The following is a 21,415-nucleotide window of genomic DNA, read 5'->3' on the forward strand; positions in this document are numbered from 1 at the left end:
GGATGCCTGAGATCCTTGGAAGAGTGCTGCAGGATGTGTGAGGAGATAAGGACAGGCTCAGGCTCTCCATTCCTGCCTGCCCCCTCCCTCTCCCCACATGGCAAGGAGATGAGCACTGTAATAAATTAATTAATTAGTATTTTAAATTGAGTGCTACTCAATTTGCAAAAGTTCTGGGGGCCGGGGGTACCACAAGTTTAATGAGGAGTGCCTGGAGTTTGAAACGGTTGAAAACCACTGCCCTAAAGTGTTTTATTTTGGCACAAACATGTACAATAGCAAGAGAAAGCCCTTGCTTGCGCATTTCCTGCTGTTAACACCAAGCATGAGTAGCGGATGATAGATTTTGGGACTGTGACACATCCATTGGAAACTAGACTAAGGTCATTTAAACACATGCTAGGTCAGCCACTGAACAGCGATCAGGTGATGGACAACAAACTGCTGGTTGTTATTTCCCCGAGCTGGAAGGAGCCGCTTCCTAATCTGCATTCTCCTATTCCTCCCAATATTATTTCCTGAAGAAACAGACATTCTGATATCTTTGAGCTGGAGAATCTGGGATAAAATTGGAATAATACGGCATCTTAACAACAATCACGGTATATTTCATCTAAGTATCCCAGTGCTTTGTTTCCTGTCTCATTTTTTAAAAGTAATAATGTCTACAAACTGCATTGAAGACTGGGGCTTTCCCGTCCACGACAGCAGCAAGGCTCAGTCCCTGGCATGAGGACCCTATGATCTAAATAGACCAAAGTGTGGAAGGGGAAAGAAGCATAGAAAAATGACTTGCCCACAATTAGATAGAAGCTGTTTAATTTTTAGGAATAAACCAAGGAGAGGAACCCTTTCAGCCTGGGGCTCTGCACAAGCACATACCAACTCTCTCATTGTATAAAATGTACTTTTCCAGCACTATCCATCTGCCTGAAGTAGGAGGACAGCACCCACTGAACATGGCAAATTCTGTGCTGTGGGAAGTACCAAAGTCAGGATTTCAAGTAAGGTTTCATTTGTACTGAGTTATTTTACAGAACATGTAAAGGATGTTAGCAGCACCTCACTGCAACGTAAACTGAATGACAGCTTGATTTCTTTGGCACTCAGGAATGTCTAAGACCTTCCCAGAGAAGTTGCCACTATTTGTAATACAATCTGAGTCAAATGCAAAGCACAATTATTTTGCTTCAAAAGCAGTAACATGCGAGTGTGCATGTCTTCTTCTAACCCCAGAATTCATAGATTTTTATGGCCGGAAGGGACCTCAGTAGGTCATCGAGTCTGACCCCCTGCCTTGGGCAGGAAAGAGTGCTGGGGTCATCTGACCCCAGCCAGGTGTTTAAATTCCAATTGGCTCATCTGACTAACTGGGCATAAATGAATTATTAGTATTTAATTTTTGAAAACCAAGCCAATAAGGAAGTGGTGTGTGCGACATAACTGTTCGTTCCTTCCCAGAGAGAATGCCAAAACCTTTGGTAATAACATCCAATTGTGACCACAGTTTCATCTAGTGTAATGATGGAAAGCGGTCTGAAAATCAAAAAGCTGGATGTGTGTGTATATCTTTCATGTACAGTAAAACGGTTTCCCTTTAACTATTTAGTGCATCGTGGCTCAAATGCAGATGAGATTTGATTAAGTACCTGATGTTTTACAACCAAACCAAAGTTAGGTGATTTAAGAATAGATCAGTTCTTTTCAACAACAGATGCATGTTTTGGGTGATGATCAAACAAGGCCTGATTCTTCAACCAGTCTGTAGAATAGTCCCTTCCGAGCCATTAATTTCTCTGGCGTATCAAATTCAGCAATCTGACCGTTTTCCAAGACTAAAATCCTGTGAATAATATTAAAACAGAAATTTGAGTATTGGAATGCAAAAGCAACACTAACTTAAGTAACCATTCTGAGCTATGATTATTAGATGTTGTTAGATCAGCTCCTGCCACTATTCCCCAACCAGGAAACAAGCCACAGGAGCGTAGTAGACGTAACGAAATGTTAAAAAATGATGCATAAGTTGGGTGGCCCCTTTGTGGCAATGTCATGAGTATGTATTTAAACGGAACTTTTGGCTTCCTATTTTTTAATTGTAAAGCAGCAAGTGATGTCTGAGCAGAGGGAGAGGTTCCAGTGAGGAGACTCTCTGCAGCTTTAATTTACATCAGTAGACAAAAGGGTGGAATAAAGAATTAAATGACTTCAGTGGACCTAGACAGACCTCACTGTTTCTCAGCAGTTGATGCATCCATCACTGACAATAAGCACCTGCTATTGTTTGAGAGAGCACCCCGGTGGGGTAGATGGAGCAGAGAGAGAGAGGGACAGACTTATGAAAATGACTGGACAAATCTGCCAGGGGAAGACTACCTGTTGCAGTCCAGGATGGTGTTCACACGATGAGCTATTGTCAACACTGTGCACTCTTTGAACTGAGTCCTTATCATTGATTGAATATGGAGGTCCATTTCTACATCCACTGATGCTGTAGCCTCATCTAGAACCAAGATTTTGGTTTTCCGTAACAGTGCCCTGGCCAGACAAAGAAGCTGCTTCTGACCAATGCTGAAAGCAAAAAGGTAGGATGGGGAATTGAGGAGCAGCAAATAGTGTTACTGGGGTTCAGAAAAAATAATCAATTTGAGAAAGTTCTGGCAGGCTCATGGCTCCCTTTCTCTGAGGAACCAGGAGCCTGGAATTATTCAGAGTTGCGTTCTGTCTGAATTTTAGGAGATGAACGAGGAGCGGTGTGTGCATGGAGCCTGTGATGCTGACAACACGGCAGATAATAGTTTGAGACCAACCAAAGCTGGGGACATTATTAACTTGTACTATGTCAGCATGTAGGAGCCTCAGTCATGGTCCAGGTGTCAACTGTGCTGGGCACTGCACAAGCTCAGAACAAGGCAGTCTGCCCCGGAGATCTTCTAGTCTAAGGGATGTCAAAGTGCTGTTGCAGATTTCCCCTCAGGGGGTTTGTAGTGGGACCAAGTTCCAGGGGTGGCAGTGATGTCCCTTGGTGGCTGTGGTTCCTGCTCTGGATTCCTGGGTACTGTCCCTTTCTTTGCTGCCTGCTACACCTCGATGTAACTAGTTGATGGGTAATAAGGGAGGCTGCCCTCAGGTCCCAGACTGAGCCCTTGTCCATCTGAGCCAGCAGGTCTTTCCCAGATCCTACTGGTCCCAATCCAGTCCCTTGCTGTATTGACTTGGTCCTCTTGCCCCATCCATGCCCCAGGGCATTAGTTGCCTTAAGGGTTAGTTTTGTGGCCTCTGACCTCTGTTACAGCCAGGCCTGTGTCTCACAGGTGTTACTGTTCCATCGCTTCCCCTTGTTGGGGCCTTGGCCTTCTCAGCTTTTGCCCCTCTGCTCTCACCAGCTCCTTTTTCCTCAACCCACTGCACCAGATCTTAGCTTATTAGGCACCAGCCCTTGTCTCTAATTTCTCAGTTTTGGGCCTTGGTCTTGTCCCTCTAGGGTTGTGGGCCCCTGACCCTAGTCTCATCCGTTGCAGGATTTTGTCTCCACCCTTTTTGGGCCCCCTGGCCCTGGCTCTTGCACTGTCAAGCTATGACCTCAGCTGGCTTAGGCTTCAACCCTAACCAGTTGCTGCCTATCAGCACCTCAAGCCTGCCCCCTTGTTGGGTTCAAAACAGTCACGTGCCCAACCACTGGGACCTCCGTAACACCTCCTAATAGGCCAAAACCACTGGTAAAACTCAAACAAAAAGCATAAGACCTCTGGCTATAACTAAGATATCAAGACCCCTACTCATCATGGGTCCCAATTCTGTGCAAGCCCTCGGTTCCTTATTTGCTGATCCCAGGCCTTAACTTGACCACAGCTAGCTTGCTACAGAACTCTCCCTTCTCTGGCTGGCAGGACCAGACTGTCCACCCTGGCTCAAACCCTGGGCTTATCTGCCTCCTAAGCCCTGCCCCTTCTGGTCACCCACAGAGGTTTCCAATTGGGGCCTGATGACTAGCTCCCAGGGCAACTCATTTTTGCTGCTCTGGCTGCTTTAGCAATGTCCTTGCTTCCCAGACAGGGCTCTGTCCTATTGTACTATTGCAGAGCTGCAAGTTCTGCAATAGGCACTCATAGCCTGTAAGTCCCTGGCAGCCTGTTCTCCTGCAGCTCATAATGAGCAGCCTTCCCTACCTGGGGATCTCCCTGCTGCTGTTACTCCTTAAAGTAACAGGACTATATCTTTTGGATTTTACTAAATCACATTTGCTTCTGTTTAATAGCATTCTTCCTTATTTGGACAATCTTGACAACTGCATCACCCCCTCACCCACCGACCAGGGCTGTGCTGTCTTTTTCTGATGGCAGTGAAGGTACCTCAGGTTTTCCCCTTGTTCAGAGCACTCGTAGTTCAGTTGATCGGGCAGATTCAGTACAAAGTTCTTAAGCTGAGTCAGTTCCAAAGCTGTCCAGATGTCTGCATCACAGTATGTGTTTAAGGGATCGAGGTTCATTCTTAGAGAGCCAGAAAACAAAATTGGATCCTAAACAATAAAAACAATACAAAAAATCCTGAAATTAATACAGACCTCTTAAACTCCTGCCACTGCAGGTTTTTACCTATTGTAGGGACCAATGGAGTGAAAATCTCTGGCTAGTGTAGTATGCAAAGTAAGACTAGCTGGTCATAAGGGTGACTTCTCCCCTTCATATCTGTGGCTAGCCTTCTCACAGAGAACCTTCCTTCCTGCCTGTCCCACATACTAGCACCCCATGCAATGGATAAGCACTTTTAGAAATTAATGTCATACCTGGGGAATAATTGTTATTTTGGTTCTAAGGTCATGGAGACCTATGTGAGCAATATTTATTCCATCAATTGAGATTTCTCCTTCAGCAGCTTCCACTAATCTCAGTAGTCCCACTGCAAGAGTTGATTTCCCAGCTCCTGTTCTTCCAGCTATGCCAATCTATAAAATATAATTTAAAGTAGATTATTCACTTTATACTTGGATTTTGATTCTTGACCAAATGATGGCTGAATTATATGACTGTGGAACTGCCATGTAGAAAGAGACCTATTGGTTAATTTTGCTGTGTGTGCAGGTTGGACGATAACGAATATTAGAAGTTTTGAAGAAATGTACAACTTGGGTCTATGGTATGAATGGTGCTGTCATCCTGATTCCCTATTTGATGTGAAGACAGACTACTTGTGACTTCCTTTGCATTTAAAAAGAAATCACTTCTCAGTTACAACTTAGTTTTTCTTCATCTGCTCCTGTCCTTGGGCCTCTAGGAAACCTGTTCTGTGTTCTTCAAATGACAAGGAAGTTGAGGTCAGATGGTGGAGGAAACCTTTTGACTTTTTTCTATGGGGGTCTACATCAGGGACAGGACTACAGGCAGTTCTCAGACTTATGATACAACTGGTTCCTGAAAACCAGATCTTAAGTCTAAATGTTGTAACTTGGAACCAGTTTCCCCATAGGAACAATGTTATAAATGGGCGATTGGTTCCTTGACAATGCACGATACAGCTGTGTCCTGCTGGTAAGTCTGTTGTGGTGAGGAAGGCGGGAGGGAAAAGGTGTCGGGCGGCAGATCAAAGCCCCCGCAGTGAAGGAGGAGCTGGGGCTGGGACAGGGACAAAGACTGCCCAGCCGGGGCAGGGGGGCACAGGATGAAGGTGCAACATGTCTTGGGGGAGGAGGGGGAGGGCCACTGCTGCCGCTGCACGTCCAGGTGCTGCTCATCCAGCAGCTCCTGCCACTTGTCCGGGAGGGCGGGGAGGGTTGTCATGTGCCCCCAGATCTGTGCTGCACCGTGCTGGGCTCTGAGCATGGGCTGTTGTGGGGGAGGGCTACGGTGAATTTTTGGGTGACTGCAGCCCCCTCACAGGCCCCATTTTGCCACCTGCCTTGCTGGGGTGGGGCAGGCAAGGGACAGCCGCAGCTTGTCTGAGGGGCATGGGGGCGGGGGCAACTCCCACCACTGTGAGTTGCTGGTCCGGAGGTCTTGTGCCCACCCCTGCCAGCTGGGTGAGTGGCAGCAGGGCATAGCCCCTGCTCTGTGCCGCAGCACCCGTCCAGAGCACAGCTTGGTGCAGCCCCAGCCCCACCTACCCCATGCAGATCCGGGGGTACATGCCCCCTGCCCTTCACACCTTCCCAGATGAGTGGCAGGAGCCACCCCGCCCCCTCCCCTTGTCCCCCAGATGAGCCGTGCCTTCGTCCCATGCCTGCCCACCCCAGCTGGGCAGCATTTGCCCCAGCCCCTGCCCCAATCCCTCCTTCACTGCAGGGGCCTTAATTTGCCCCCACCCCTTCCCTCCCCCTTCCCCTTCCACCACAACAGACTTACCAGCTGGACACAGTGTCGGAAAGTTAAAACCCACCTTGGCAACTCCAAACATGGTGTCAGTTTGTAAGGGTTGTAAGTGCCGTTTATCATTACTTGAAAAGTCGCAAGTTGAGGACTTCTTGTACATCCATTATAAGCTTAGGAAGGCCTTAACGGTGTGTGTATGTGTTTAATGTAGCTTTTGTACCTTCAAGCTATTAACTCAGTGAGGCAGGGATCACATTTTCTGTCTACCTATTATAAAGTACTAGTTACACTTTTAGCAGTTAAGAAACAAATGCCATTTCTCACCTTCTCTTGCCCCCTTATTGTTATTGTGATATTCTTCAGTGCTAACTCTAAGTTTGGCCTGTACTGTAAACTGTAGTTCCTAAATTCAATTCTTCCTTCAGTGGGCCAAGCCTGACTTCGAGACTTGGCTTCCTGAGTCCAGGGGGCCTATGTAGAAAGGAAACAAATGACATCTTGTTCAGCAGTCAGTCCATCAGCGGGTAACATGGCTGTATGCAATATGAAAGAATACTCAAAGCATGGGTTCACATTTTTTTTCTGGAACTGCGTCTTTTTGGAGATGGCATTCTTCATAATAAAACCTAACCTTAGTTACTTTATACAGCAAATCAGACTATTTTCTTAGCTGAGACTGAGGATAAGAATTTGTTTGACAGACAGATGTATATTTTTCACTGATCTAATTATATTTGGTTGTATAGATCTCTGCAAACATGTCTTTTGTGAAAGGCATATTTTCAGGTTATCGAGTTGTAAACAGTAGGGTGCACCAACAGAGAATTTTTAGGCTGATACTGATGGCCAATTTTTAACAAGCCATATCAGCTGATACTTATCTGATTTGCTGATATGCAGTCAGGCAGCTCAGAGAGCAGCTGGTAAGTCTGTTGTGGGGGAAGGGATAAGGGGGGAGGGAAGATTGAGGCACTTGTGGTGAGGGAGGGAGTGGGGTTTGAGTGCGGGATTAAACTGCAAGAGGCTCATAGAGGGGTGGGGAGCGGGGATGGCTCCTGCCACCTCTCGCACCCCGGGGGAGGCCTGGGGGGCATGTGCCTCCCGGATCTGCATGTGGGGTGAGCATGGGCTGGGGCTGGGGCAGTGCTAGGCCCTTCCTGGAAGGTGCTGGGCTGGGCTCAGCTTGCGGTGGGAGGCAGCAGCGCTGTGAGGGGACTATGGGGGCATGAAGCCACCCCAAAATTCACCACAGCCCCCCCTCCTAGCATCACCGCCACCCGCCCCAAGTGCAGCCCAGCCCAACTCTCCTGCCGGGAAAACCCTGACTTGCCCCAGCCCCAGCGGCAGCCCGCCCTGGCTCTGTGTGCAGATCTGGGGGCACACACCCCACATGGCCTCCAAGGAGTGTGCGCAGCGACAGGAGCTGTCCCCTCTCCCTGCACCCCCAGACAAGCTGCTTATGGCTCCGTCCTCCATTCCAACCCGGTTGTGCAGCACTTGCCTCAACCCCAGCCCAACTCCCTCCCTTACCGCAGGGGCCTCAATCTGCCGCCCTATGCCCCTTCCCTTACAACAGATTTACCAGCCGGACCTGGCTGCTCTCCACTCTGCTGGCTGTGCTCCTTACTGTCTGTGTGCTGCGCTGTGGCTGCGTGCGTGCATGGGGTATTTAGCAGTGGCATTATCAACCACATCAGCCAAAACAGCCGAATGCCAGTCAATTTTCCTTAAATTGGTGCCAATTTGATATGGGACCAGTATGGCACCTCTAGTAAACACTGATATGATTAATGTGAAGAGGTACATAATTACTTACTAATGCAAATACAAAGGATTAAGTTGAGATTCTCAGCCATTAAAAAGGGTCAGCAATTAGCACAGCCTTGCATCCATGATGTCCCAATTAATGCAATTTCCGAGTATGGAGAAAACTTGCAGGTCTTTTCATAGAACTTAACAAATGATACTTTGAAATGGCAGCTATTATTTACCTTATTTAAGGAAATACCCTGAACAGAGGTTATAAATCATGCCTGCATAGTTTAATAAACAACAAATGCTGCCAGTTCTTAAAAGTAATGGCACTGGGCCCTCTGGAAGAAAGACACTGGGTGTTTATCCATTTAGAAAAGAAATATATTGCCAGTCCGCTTTGGGAAGAAGTCCAGTTCAAATGATGAGAATAATATCTGGTTAGCTACCTCTTTAGGAGTTGCTGAATACTCTTTCACTCTCTCCACCGAAACGACATTGTTTTCTATTTCTGTCCAGGAGCGCACCATCCAGTTCAAAATGCCAGTTATCTAGCAAGAGAGAAAGGAGCTTGAGAAAACAGAAATTAAATGTAGACTGACCAGGTTCTTGTGAAGTTGCTAGTAGGGCTGTGCAAAATTTCACCAGCAGTTTTGTTTCGACGCTGTTTTGACTCGTTTTGAGCTCGAAACAGCAAAATCAAAACGAAACAGAGCTTCAAAACAGCCTCAAAATGAAGCAAGGCAAGTCGAAACGTTTAAAATTTTTAAAAACGTTTCGAGTTTTGAAGCTGAAGCTGAGCTTGCCTGCAGGGAAACAGAAACTAAAGTTAAGGAGAGGGAGGGGGAAGGTGAGGGTGGGGGGAGTGCTCTCATTGACTGTGTAGCTGGCCAGTGACTGTCACACTTCCCTGAGTTCTCTTCCAATCCCAGTGCTCTGGGGGAGGGATGGAAAAACTGCAGAAAAGGCAGCATTGTTTGAACTGCCCTGCTTTCTGCCTTGGTGTCAGTTGAGTGAGGGCGCACCTTCACACACACACAGTGTCACCCACCCATGTCACGAGTTTTGCCTGTCAGCAGCTAGGAGTGCAGGGGCCTAGAACCCAGCACCAGTCTCCTTGACAGCTGGCAGGCTTCGTGGCCTCAGCAGGGCCTGGCAAGCCTGCAGTTTTCACCCTGCTGCACCTTAACACACACACAGTATCACCCATGTCATGAGTTTTGCTTGTCTGCAGCTTGAGGTGCAGTTTCCCCCAAGCTCCTACACCCATCTCCTTGAAACAAAGCGGGGTTCATGCTCTCAGAAGGGGCTCCCATTCCTGCAAGTTTCATCCAAATCAGGCCAGAAATGACAAAGTTATAGGTTGTTTCGAGCTTCCCCATTATAGCCTATGGGCAAAATGTCAAAACAGTGTCAAAACAGCAAAACTTTTTCAACAAAACGGAACAGCAGTTTTGAATCGAAACGAAATTTGAAATGAAACGCTGTTCTGTTGAAACTCAAGTCGAAACGTAATGGTGCCGTTTTGTACAGCCCCAGTAGCTAGCCCTTGCTACTTTGTAGGATGCAGCTTAGTACATGCACATTTTTCTGGCTGGCTGGTTGCCAGGGTGTTCATGATCTTGTTTTGTGACATCTGGCCTTGTATTTTGTGGATCAACATTTGATTTGTTCACCTGCAGCTCCTCAGTGCTAATACAGTGTGTTAGGTTTTCTGTTCTAAGCAACCTGCATGTTTCTTGCAGTGATCTGGTGGGGACAGTACTTTGCCTGTTAAATGTTCCTTCAGTTTCTACCTATTTTCAAACCCAGTAGTAGCAAGATAGTTACTGAGGGGCCCTCCGGGTGTAGGTATCAGACTTGTTCTCTATAACAGTAGTGCACACAAGTGTTGCAATTTATAAGCTGTAACTGCACAGTTTGCAAACATAAGCTTTTTACAAAATAGAATCTGGAACAAATTCTATTGAATTCAGTTTAATTTTAAATACTTAGAAAGAAAGCAGCTGGTATTTTGGGAGAGAAAAACATTTACTCCCCTTCACTATTTGCAATTCATGTGTTGCACAACTGTGCTAGTACATGACAACCTGACATTTGTCCAGAAGCTGTTAACATCTGGGAAGCTGGCTTAGTTTCATAACTTCATAACTGTCCAAGCTGAGGGAAATGTCAAAGATTCTTTAAAATACTTCTATCTGGAATGCCGTGGGCTGATCCTCAGATGAGCAGATGCTGCAGGATCTGGATCCCTGGGGCATTATCTATGATGAACATAAATGACTGACAACCTGAGACTCCTGTTAGATGGCAAAACCATACATTGCTGTTCTGAGTTACCTGAAGAGCATATGAAATGGAAAAGGCAGCAATCCCCGGGCTAAGTTGCTTTTTGTTGATCACAGCAAAAAGGGCTGCAAACAATACAATGCCGTTGCCTAGAAACTCCAGGTTTGCAGCCAGCCACCTACAAGCAAAGCAGAGATTTAGCTAATCTTTGCTGAGATTCTTATTTCCTCCCCATTTATCACTGGCAAGTGCTCTTTAAAATGCTTCTGGGGACAGAGCTCTAAAGTCATGGCCACTTGGTTGATTGTTACTTTTCATCAACAGTGAAATGCCATCAGGTAGTTGCAGCAAAAGTATTCTGTGTTCTGTCTGGGGACTGCGGCTGTGTGCTCGGAAGCTCTGTACCACTGATCTTTAGGTGGAGGCAGACTCTGGACTTGTTACTCTGACATTGGCAGCAGCAAGGTATAGCAGCTCTTCCCTTAAGCATTGCTTATGTGAAGCTTCGTGTGAATGGCAGGATCCTATCCCCTATATTTGCAGCTTCCTACCTGTCAGCGACCACCCCAGGGAAGCACATTCTCTGGTTCTCATCCACTTGGAAATCGTTCTTGGAAATAAACCTCTGTTGTGCCTTGTAAGCACGAATCACACCGCTTCCTTGGAACGTCTCTGAAATGTGGGAGTAAATGGGCGAGCGGCTAGCAGCCTCCAGACGCCTCAGCTGGCAGGAGGTGGCAACATAGAAATTCTGGGAAAAATGGAATGGAAGGGGCAAGTGATCTGGTGAGAACGTATCACTCACCCACTCATCAGGCTTGTATCCAGAAAACCTGGGATGGGCCCAACATGCAGCAAAACCCAGTGACCCAGCAGTATAAAAACTAATGTGCAGACCAAATGTGTTTAGACCTATTAGGTGAGATAAGGCATCTGCACACAGCATGGCATCAAAGACGTTCCTGAAGGAGCACAGCACATAGCCTGGGGAACAAGGGAGGAGGAAATGTATGTGAGGTAGCTGTAAGGACCTAAGGTCTTGTCTGGCTTACAGTAAACTCCCCAGGCTGTTCAAAGGCTGTAGCATTGCCTGGATTTCTACAGTGAGGTATATTGTGACCCCATCACTTCAATTCCCCAGTAGATTTCCTCTGGCAAAGGCTGGGGGGAGCTGTAATGCCAGCTCTCCATAGTGCCTGCAGCAGAGGGGCTCCCTTCTGGGCCAGAGCCAGTTGTTTTAGGCTTCTGTTAAGCCTTGTATTAAAGTGGCGGGAACAGGGATGAGGATCTTGCTCATCATTTTATTGCCACTTTTCCAATTTAAAAGTATGTGTATGGGCCTCAGCCTTTGTCTCTAGTTCAAGTTCTTAGATTAGTAGCCTACGACACTCTAGGTACTACAAACTGCCCAAGATTGGGGTGCATTACTGCATAAGTAACCAGAACACATGTGCCAGGTCTACAGAATCCATTCTAATGCTGCATAGTGCAGTGTTAGGCCAGGTTACTACTTCCCCATTTCATTATGCTCCCTTAACTCTACCCTGGTGATAATAGGGTCATTGAGTGGTGTAGATGGAAATACAATGCCATTCTATTGCATCTGTCCCATTCACTGCTACTTATGTTAGATATCATGACAAAGTTCTTGTTTCCCTGCCCTATTTACTCATAGTAAACCACAGTGATCATAGGTTTGGTCTATACAAGAAAGCCTCTGCCTACTAAAGTAGAGTGTGATTTCACTGCATACAAAGTGTGCTGCACTAGCTTTCTGTGTGGACACACAAAACAGGTCCACATAGGATGTTAGTGTGGCATAGTGTAAATTTGCACTGTAGCTTACCAAGCACTGGGCAGCTTGTGTAGACAAGCTCTGTATCACCAGGTATCAGATAAAGACATTTCAAAATGTAGCATCTTTTGTAACATGTCTGTCACTGTTTTCAGAATGGGAGGGGGGAAAGGGAGCAGAGGGAGTTCAGTCTGGGGGTTTTTCAGTCCCCCGCCCCCATGGGGGTGGGCTGGGTGTATTGGAGCCCCCCTGGAAGGTGGGGGGAGGCTCCAATTCACCCACCCCACTCTTCAGCACCAGCCGGGGAGTCCCAAAACGGAGCTCCCTTTGCTACCTTCCCCGCTTCCATTCTGAAACCTGGACATTGTTATGGGAACCTGGATACATGCTCCTAGGGGCAGGTAGATTCCCCTCCCCCCTGGAACCAACAGTGAACTTCGGTTTGGTCTGGGGTAAGGTTCGTAACTAAGAACCTTTGCAGAAAACATTCAGAGTTAAAGCTGGGAGCTGCACCTGAGGCTTCCCAGTCTCATTCTGGTAAAATGTCTGACCCACCAAAAAGCCAGACTGGAAGATCTGGGTGCAGTGAAAAGCATATGCCTTTTTGGTATAGGCTGCTAGGAAACCAAAGGGGGGAAATTGCTTCTGATTTTAGCTGCATTTCATTTATGCTAGGGAAATACAGGAGTATTCCTCCATATTGGACTCCTGCCAAAACACCACGAATACATAAGACTTGTCATGAGGCTTGTGGGATGAAGAGTTTGGGTTCTGTGCAAACTATTGATCTTGGTGGGTTTAGTCACTGGTGGTTTTGGTTCAGGTATGAAATCAGATGCAAAAACCCATTTCTCTGGATTTCTCAGAAAGGTCTGGTTCATGTTAATCTAAAGATGGGAGTTGGTTCCTGCGGGAAGGGACATGAGTGGTTCTTATACCACCCACAGTGCTCAAGTCCTTCTAATCTTTCCAACTGAAAACTAAACATCAGGACAAAATCTTACTTGGAACACAGCATACAGCACTGTCAATGGCACGATTGCCACTACCGCTATTGGTGTGGCCAATACAATCACAATGTAGATCTCCAACAAGTTGAACAAGAACCCCAGCAAGGACTTAAGCTTATCTGGGATAACAGAATCAATAGCATCCATTTCTTTGGAGAAGCGGTTCAGCAAGTTTCCAATGGATGTCTGCTCAAAGAACATCATTGGGGATCTAGCAATGTTTTCCAGTAACTGCCGAAAGAGCTTGCGGGATGCTATTGCCCCTCCTAGCAGGACAGCTGCTGTGGACCCAAACTTGCCAATGGCTGTAACAAAAAAGGGAAGTAAAGTGCAAGAGAAATCAGAGTTCAGGTTGGGTAAGTCACTGAAATTCAAAGTCAAGGTTATTTAAACCCTCCCCATGAATTTAATACTGGCAAAAGGAACTGGCCTATTTATATGCATTATTGTAGTATCTTAAAAGCCTTAGTCATAGACTAGGACCCTATTGTGCAAGACACTACACAAACACAGCACAGGAAGACGGCCCTTGTCCTAAGGGGTTTACTATTTAAGACTGAGTTTCTCTAAGTGTAACGGAGCAGTTCATTCATTGTCACCCACCAGACAGCCTTCCTCGCCAAAGAGAGAAGCCCTGCTTTCTTCAGTGAACACACACTGAACTGGGATGACTGACTCTTCTGAGTAGAGTAGACCCCACAGGTTCCAACTCTGAGGTCCCCTCTACACATTACACTTAAGGCATGATTAACCAGCTAATCGCATCTTAAGTTGTGACACAGCTACATGTTCAACCAATTAATGGCGTGATAAAATAAGCTACAAAGTTATTCCACAAAAAATGTGTCATAATTTTAAAGCTTGTTCTAATCATACTATTAATTGAATGTGTGGCTAGACCCTGTGACTGGCAGCCCCATCAACTGAGGGGCTCCCAACCACAGGGGAGCACCACCTGCTGCCAGCCCTGCAGCTGACAAGGCTCACAGTGGTGGTAGCGTTGGCTGTGGGGCTTGCAGAGGGAAAAATGCTGCCGCTCCTGCATGAACGACTGGTGCCTTCTGAGACTGGGGGGGGGGTACAATTTGTAGGCGGCAGTGTTGGCAGCGAGCAGGGACTACTCACAGATGCCGGTGGCAGTGTTGGCGGTGGCCAATCTCAAGGTGGGCATGTGCCCCCCACCAGACCCTCCCTATGTGTTGCCAAGTCGTCCCCTGTGAGATGCCTTGGCTGCGGGACTCGCAGTGGGGGCAACACAGGGGAATGCTGCTGCCACTGCTGACCTCCTGTGCTGAGGGGCTCAAGGTGTGGCAGCATTCCCCTGTGCTGCTCTGTAGCTGACACTGCATTAGCTTGCAGCGGCAGCAGCAAAGACAACACTGGTGCTCCTGCAAGCCTCTGGAGGTGTGGGGCTTGCAGTGGCAGCAGCATGCTCCTGTGCTGCCCCCGCTGCGAGCCCCGCAGCCCACATCTGTCACATGGCTCACAGCAGGGACAGTGCAGGAAACGCTGTCCCCACTGTGAGCCTCATTAACTGTGGAGCTCACAGCTGTGAGAGTTGGTGCAGGGGGAGCCTGCACCATGATCCCAGGCTCCCCCTGCACCAGAGATAAGGTGCAATGGGATCTAATATGTGATCCCACAATTGCGCCTCCTGCCACGCATGGCACGAAGCACAATTGTGTGGCTTGTGCAGTAGATACCACTGTGCCTTTACCTGCACATGTAGAGGGGGCCTGAGAGGTCTAGAGTCACTGTCACAGCAGGAACAACTAACAGTTTCCATTCTGACCTCTATTTTCACTTAGTTTAAAACTGTCAACACTTGGGCTGAAATTTTCAAGGTTTGAAGCTGCCTTAAATTAATTTTTTTTCTTTTAAGTGTTGGAGTTTTTTTTCCAGCCATTTTTGTTTAGGAGAAAGGGATAACCAGTATCTAATCGCAATTAACTGTCACACCTTTTAATTTTTACATGCAAAAGACGTAGGATCATAGATGGTATTTGATTTGTAAGAAGTGGCATACTGATTTAAGGTGTGACTTGATGGAAGGGAAAATGGGAACCAGATAAGGTAATGAGGGGACAAAGAAAGAGGAAATGAGGACAACAGGGGGCTGAGGAACAGGGAGGCTGAGAAAGTTGCAACAGTCTCAACCTGAGACTTTTTTTCATGGGCACCAGATCCTATAGCTTTAACCATGGAGGTGAAGAACGGAGCCATTTCCCACTGTTTTTGGTTGCAATCCACACTACGTTAAAGATGTGGTGTGCACACACAAGCAAGCCAAAGCGTTGGGCAGCAATACTGGGAATATTGCTCAGATCCCATACAAATCAGTACTGTGCAAATTGGGTTCTGTGCCAAGACCTTTGGTTTCCAAGAGCCCTTGAGACAAACTTCCCCTAAGAAATGTGACTATTTGTTAGCTGGGAAAATGTCCTGAAAGAGAGAGGCAGGAAGGTGACCAGGTCAACAAACCTTGAATGACTCCAAGAACACCGAACACTCCAACTCGCAGCTCTGTGTGCTTTTGCGTTCCATTGTTAACAGGGTCATCTGCCCACTTGCTGAGCCAGTAACCGCGACAAAATGATGCAGTTTGCTGACATGTAAACAATAGGATGATGTACAAACAGATTGGGGAGCCCATTGCCCTCAGGTAGTCCAAATAAATGGAAGTATTAACCTACAGTGAAGCAATCAAGAGAGAAGGGGAGGGGGGTGGGGGAAAGCAAGGGCCAGGCTTGTTAACCTGTTTGATTTTTAAGTGAGGCAGTGATGTATCATGGTGTACATGTTCTGTTATGCATCAGATGCCTTGGCAGCCCCAATGATATTCACTTTTACTGCAGAATGAATACATTGCAGCACTGTTAAACCAATTCAGGGCATCCAGGCAACTTCCAAGTGCCTGCTGAGTCCAAATTGGCATCGTTTTCAGTAATGTTTATTCTCACTGGTGATAACTTACAAGCATCCTATTAACTGCTCAGCAGTGGAAGCTAACCTGCCATAAATAACAACTTTAGAGATGTATCTCTTGGGCAAGAGGAGCCTTCTGAAATCCTTGTGCTTCCCTTTGTGACTCAGAGCTCCTATTTGCCTCCGTTCTCTGCTACTGGGTTTATAATATCACCCCTCACTCTTCCTTTCCTTCCCATATCTCTACTGTCTGCCATTCTGCAATCATAGCCACTTCTATACAGTGTCTGGACTCCATTTGTGAAATCCTCCTTTTTTTGCCTGGGTTAACAAATCCCTGACTTCCACAAGACCTGCTTCCCCAGACCAGCTCTTTTGAACGTGCTTCTCTTGAGCAAAATGAGAAGACTAATACTACTCTTATTTTTAAGTTCATCTCCCATGCTCATTGTATGTGTCATTAATCTTAAGAGGACATGCTGCAGTTACCCTGCCATGCTGAGTTTTCTCCCCTTCGATTAGTCTTCCCACATCTTTGGAAGCTGCAGTAGGTGCACGGTCTTGTCTTATGGCTCTGTAGCTGCTTCTCTCTGTAGAAGCCTTGAGTGACCTGTCACTGTATAGAAACACAACACTGTAGCCGAGACTATAAGGTTTTTAGATCTGAGGTTGTAGGTGTTAGGCTTTGGAGGGGGGTGGTTAACATTTGTTAGTATGCAGTCAGTGCATAAGTCCAGGAATCAAAATCTATCCTGCCCAGATGAGGCTGGTACTGAATGCAAGTCCTGAGCATCCCATACCTGGCTAATATGAAAGCAGTTTGGTCCCAGTCCATTTCTTAGGGTCAGGGTCCTAGTATCACTCAGACTGGCGGTGGTCACAGAACAGCAGGGAGGCCAAGGATTAAATGGACCGGAGGCTAGAATCCTCTCTCGCCCATGGAGGTGGCACCTCTAGATACAATGTGGGGCACACTGCAGATGTAGAAGCTTTCACTGCTGCTGTGGGTGTTGTAATTTCTCTAGGGCTAATCCAGAGGACTTCAGTCTCTAGTGATGTCAATATCCCTTTCCATGAGCAATGTGGGGGGGGGGGGTGTCTCTCTCAATCATGCCTTGTGCTACTTTGCTAAGGACTCATGACATTGATCAATCAAACAGTGAAGCAGACAGGACTGGCAACTTCTTACGGGAGTATGTCAGTCTCCTGTTTGATCTGCCTGTCATTACAGATTGACAGTCTGTTACAACTTCAGTCAAAAATGCCAACTTTTCCTTTACCCTGCTGTCTGTCATCTTTTCCTCTCTGCCCTGCAGTGACTGCTTGCCTCTCTGTAACAGCTATTGAATGAATGGTGATTTAAATGCAAAAAGGAGGGGTCTTTTAAAATGTCTGTATTATAGATTGATAGATTGTTAGGGGCTGGAAGGGATCTTGTAGATCATCGGGTACAGTCCACCTGCACTAGGCAGGAAAAGATAACTGGGGTCAAGTGACACCACTGAGGTGACTGTCCAGTCTCCTTTTGAAGATTTCCAGAGTAGGTGACTGCACCACCACTGGAGGGATTTTATTCCAGTTTGGTCACCCTGACTGTGAAGGAGTTTTTCCCGGAACTGAGCCTGAAGCAGCCTTCCAGGAGTTTGTATCCATTGCTCCTGGTTTTCCCAGGGGTGCCCTGGCGAACAGCTGGTCACCAAGTTCTTGATGTACTCCCCTGATGTAGCAGTAAGCTGCTACCAAGTCCCCTCTCAGCCTTCTTTTCTGTAGGCTGAAGAGGCCCAAGTCCTTCAGCCTCTCCTCGGATGGCTTGTCTTGCAAGTCCCTGATCATAAGGGTGGCTCTTCTCTGGACCCTCTCAAGTTTTCCCATGTCCTTGTGGAAGTGCGGTGCCCAGAACTGGACACAGTATTCCAAGTATCAAAGTACTTCGTATCTGATCAAGTAAGCTGCTGCTCACAAAAGCTTATGCATCTCTGATTTAGTCTGTAAGGTTTCTATCTGAAGTCGGAAAGAAAAGAATGGCTTTTCATGATGCGTGGTGCAAACACCATCACATGTTCAGAGACGAGGAGAACCCTGCATCTGTCCTGTCCCTACCCTTGCCCTATTTGCATCCAGCCTGATTACAAACCTACTGGACTCGATGGCTTGCCTGGGCTTTAGAGCAGACCCTTGCTTCGGTGTTGGAGACGAGCTTAGTTTTACCTGAAGGGTTCTTCTGGGCGCATAGCATTTCTGGGAACGACGGCATTGTCAGCATTTCCTGCAGCTGTGGGACAAATGTATTTTAATAACTCGCATTATCCTTTTGTCCTGTTTTAGCCTTTGAGAGTTCAGCAGCACAACGAAGATTCACTTCGAGGAACTTTTTATAAAGGGAATTGTATATTTGTCTGATTTTTCTCCAGAGAGCTGCAGCAATGGCACGTGGGGGTAAGGTATATTAATAGTGATTCCAATATGAAGGTATTATTCACACATCTCACATAACTGGCCCTACATTATTGGGTGATGAGTAGGTTAATTTGCTGACAGCATATGATTTTTTCCTTACTAAACAGTGCTGTATCACAATGCAGCTCAGCATTAGATCACATGGGGAAAATGCTTCATATTTCAGTAATGGAACAAAGCTAATGCTTGTTCAAAGGGCACCTATACATGTGCTCTGGGATGTGGGGAGTGTTTTAATTAGAGTGGCTCTCGGGAACTGCAAAAATGCCCACAGCATCTCCTGTATTCAGTGTCCCACATTTCAAAATAGCAGCAGGGGTGCTTGAACTAAAGTTTGTTCGATGAGCTTTAGTTACAGTGCCCCTGCTGCCATTTTGAAATGCGGGAACAATAAATATATGAGAGAGTGCAGCACGCTGGAGCATTCTGATTAAACTGCCCCAGCAGACTCCAATGTGCTCTAATCAAAATGTGTTTGACAACATGTAGAAGTGCCCAAATGTTCTGTTCCATTTCACTCTTCCCCACTGTGAACAGTAGTGGATCTCCATTGAGGCAATAATATGCTAAACATAAAAGCAGTGTACTATAAGGAGCAAATGATTCAGTAAGGTGCAAATTATTTGCATATGTGTGGATTACCTGGTAAATCATAGGCCTCTTCCTCTTGTGCGCTGCTGTATGAATAAAGGAAGTCGGCAAAAACCCCGTTTTTCTGTAACAGTTCTTGGTAGCAACCCATTTCTGAGATCTCACCATCCACCAGCACAACAATATTGTCGACATAGGGCAAGATGCTGATTGTGTGAGTCACCAGAATACGAGTCTGTTTAAAGAGAGTTCAGTTAAATAACCAGCCTTTGGTGCGACTACTTCTCTTAACCTTCAGCTCTCGCTGAAAGGACTGCACAAGTGAATGCATGTGGCCAGTTCAGGGCCAGCAGTGTTATTAACCAAGGTACTTCTGTGATGTTTATTACTGTGGGATCTGAGAGACCTATGGCACTCCTATGAAGCAAAGTATTGTTTGTCAACATTTTATAGGGGGAAAAATGGATGTCACAGAGGCTAAATGACTTGTTTATGATCCCTTGTGAGTTGTAGGTCACTTGGGAAAAGACTAGAAGAGCTTGGCTTGCTCAACTTACAAAGGCAGGGACAAGAGGGGACGTCAGGTGAAACACCAGGGAAGGAGGAGAGCCCTTAAGTTAAAGTAAGGGTGTCAAACTCACTCTGGGTCCCAGGCTGGACCTGGACTGACAGGCTTTTCCTGGGCCAGATCCATGGAGCCAGCAGCAGCTGTGGTGAGTCTAGGTCCAGGGCCAGGAGTGCAGGTCCAGAGGTATGTGACAGTGCAGGCGAGGGAGTGGGCAGCAGTGTGGGTCTGGGAGTGGGCAGCAGTATTGGGGGGGGTGAATGGGCAGCAGGGTGGGTCCAAGAGTGGATAATGGCACAGATTTGGGTGTGGGTGGTGATGTGGGTGTGGGATTGGGAAGCAGCACAGATCCAGGGGCAGGCATTGCGGGTAGGGATATGTGGCACAGCGAGCAATGGTGCATGGATCCAGGGGCATGTGGTAGTGCAAGTAGGGGAGCGAGCAGAGCACTGATCCAGGGGTGGGTAGCAGCAATGAAAGCAAGGAAGGCCTGTATCTGCACGGACCTTGCTCACCCCCCTGCCACCATTGGCAATGTTTATCAGGGTAAAAAGACCCTGAATTCTGCAGCAGACCATGCTCCAGTGGCCTGCCAGACTATGGACAGTTTAGATGGAATAGATCTGCAGGCCAGATCCAGCCAGTAGGTTGTATGTTTGACAACCCTGAGCTAAAGGACAGTGTTGGTCAAAAGCAAAAAGGCTGAAAATTAAAAGGAAGAGTAAGGTCCTAGAACAGCTACCAAATAGGAGCGTGTGTGTTGGGGGAATAAACCTAGCTTGTTTGAAGATGAAGCTTGATCAGTTTATGAAAGAAATTATAATACATGGCCCCCTGTGAAAATTTCTACCCCATGCAGGCACTGAAGGAGTGTGGATGGCTCAAGCCAATTTTTGCATACTCTGATTATCAGTTTTTCTGACAGTAGGCTGCCAATCTGCAGACAGCAACTTATCTACATACCTTCTCCTTCAGTAAGCCATTAGGTCCAATGACCTGCTCAAAAATATGCTGTCCAACTTGGGCATCCACAGCTGAAAGAGGGTCATCCAGTAGGTAAACAGCTGCCTTCCGGTACACTGCTCGAGCGAGCCCCACCCTCTGTTTCTGCCCTCCAGATATGTTTATCCCCTGTTGAGATACAAAGATGCTTACTCAGATGCTCCTGTACATTTGCTACCTGCTTTCACTGCCTTATGCTGAGGTTTAATGACGCTATACACATTTGGTTCCTAAAATTTCCCACAGTGCCGTTTTCTCTTGCACCCCTCAAACAGCTCTCAGAACTCTGAAGGCAGAGTCTCAACCACCCTTGTTCAGTCCCTACCCTGCTGCTGTGCAGAGGCTTTAGAAGTAGGGATGTAAATATTGTTTAGTTATATGGGTTAAACGATTAAGCCCATAACACAGCAGGTGCTGGGGGACTTCTGATTCCTGCTGGGGCATCGTGTACCTTCCCTGCCCCCCCTTCCCTGCCAGACTGCGCCTGCCCCAAATTAAAAGATAACCAGGAAGCTAACCACTTATCACTGCACTTATCAGTTTAGGTTGCCTCCACTTTCAGGTGCCCAACCGGAGACCCCCTTATAATTAGGGCCTGATGTTCAGAAAGTCCTGAGCATCTGCCCACAGCAAAACGGGTCCCCTTAAGTGCCTCAGTCTAGGGAGCAAAAACTACCAGCTGTGCATGGAAATCTTTTAGAGCATATAATGTTGAGAAACCTTT

General features: G+C 46.9%; 1 protein-coding gene across 3 annotated transcripts in view; it reads right to left on the bottom strand.

Annotated features, from left to right (window-relative positions):
- Nucleotides 1-227: 227 nt before the first annotated feature.
- Nucleotides 228-21,415, bottom strand: part of ABCC6 (ATP binding cassette subfamily C member 6) — a 56,725-nt gene continuing 35,537 nt past the window's right edge. For all 3 annotated transcript variants that reach the window (XM_019512825.1, XM_019512824.1, XM_019512827.1), the window contains 14 exons: nucleotides 20,653-20,820; nucleotides 19,176-19,359; nucleotides 18,285-18,348; nucleotides 16,566-16,692; nucleotides 15,633-15,840; nucleotides 13,146-13,456; nucleotides 10,898-11,097; nucleotides 10,398-10,524; nucleotides 8,507-8,608; nucleotides 6,630-6,776; nucleotides 4,787-4,945; nucleotides 4,353-4,519; nucleotides 2,377-2,571; nucleotides 228-1,843 (listed from right to left, as the gene is read on the bottom strand). In XM_019512825.1, the coding sequence (XP_019368370.1) occupies nucleotides 1,735-1,843; nucleotides 2,377-2,571; nucleotides 4,353-4,519; nucleotides 4,787-4,945; nucleotides 6,630-6,776; nucleotides 8,507-8,608; nucleotides 10,398-10,524; nucleotides 10,898-11,097; nucleotides 13,146-13,456; nucleotides 15,633-15,840; nucleotides 16,566-16,692; nucleotides 18,285-18,348; nucleotides 19,176-19,359; nucleotides 20,653-20,820 (2,268 nt within the window). In that variant the 3' untranslated portion in view covers nucleotides 228-1,734. The remainder of the gene's footprint in view (nucleotides 1,844-2,376; nucleotides 2,572-4,352; nucleotides 4,520-4,786; nucleotides 4,946-6,629; nucleotides 6,777-8,506; nucleotides 8,609-10,397; nucleotides 10,525-10,897; nucleotides 11,098-13,145; nucleotides 13,457-15,632; nucleotides 15,841-16,565; nucleotides 16,693-18,284; nucleotides 18,349-19,175; nucleotides 19,360-20,652; nucleotides 20,821-21,415) is intronic.

Source organism: Gavialis gangeticus, unplaced genomic scaffold (genome assembly GCF_001723915.1).
Source record: "Gavialis gangeticus isolate Ggan-Ray unplaced genomic scaffold, GavGan_comp1, whole genome shotgun sequence".
NCBI lineage: Eukaryota > Metazoa > Chordata > Crocodylia > Gavialidae > Gavialis > Gavialis gangeticus.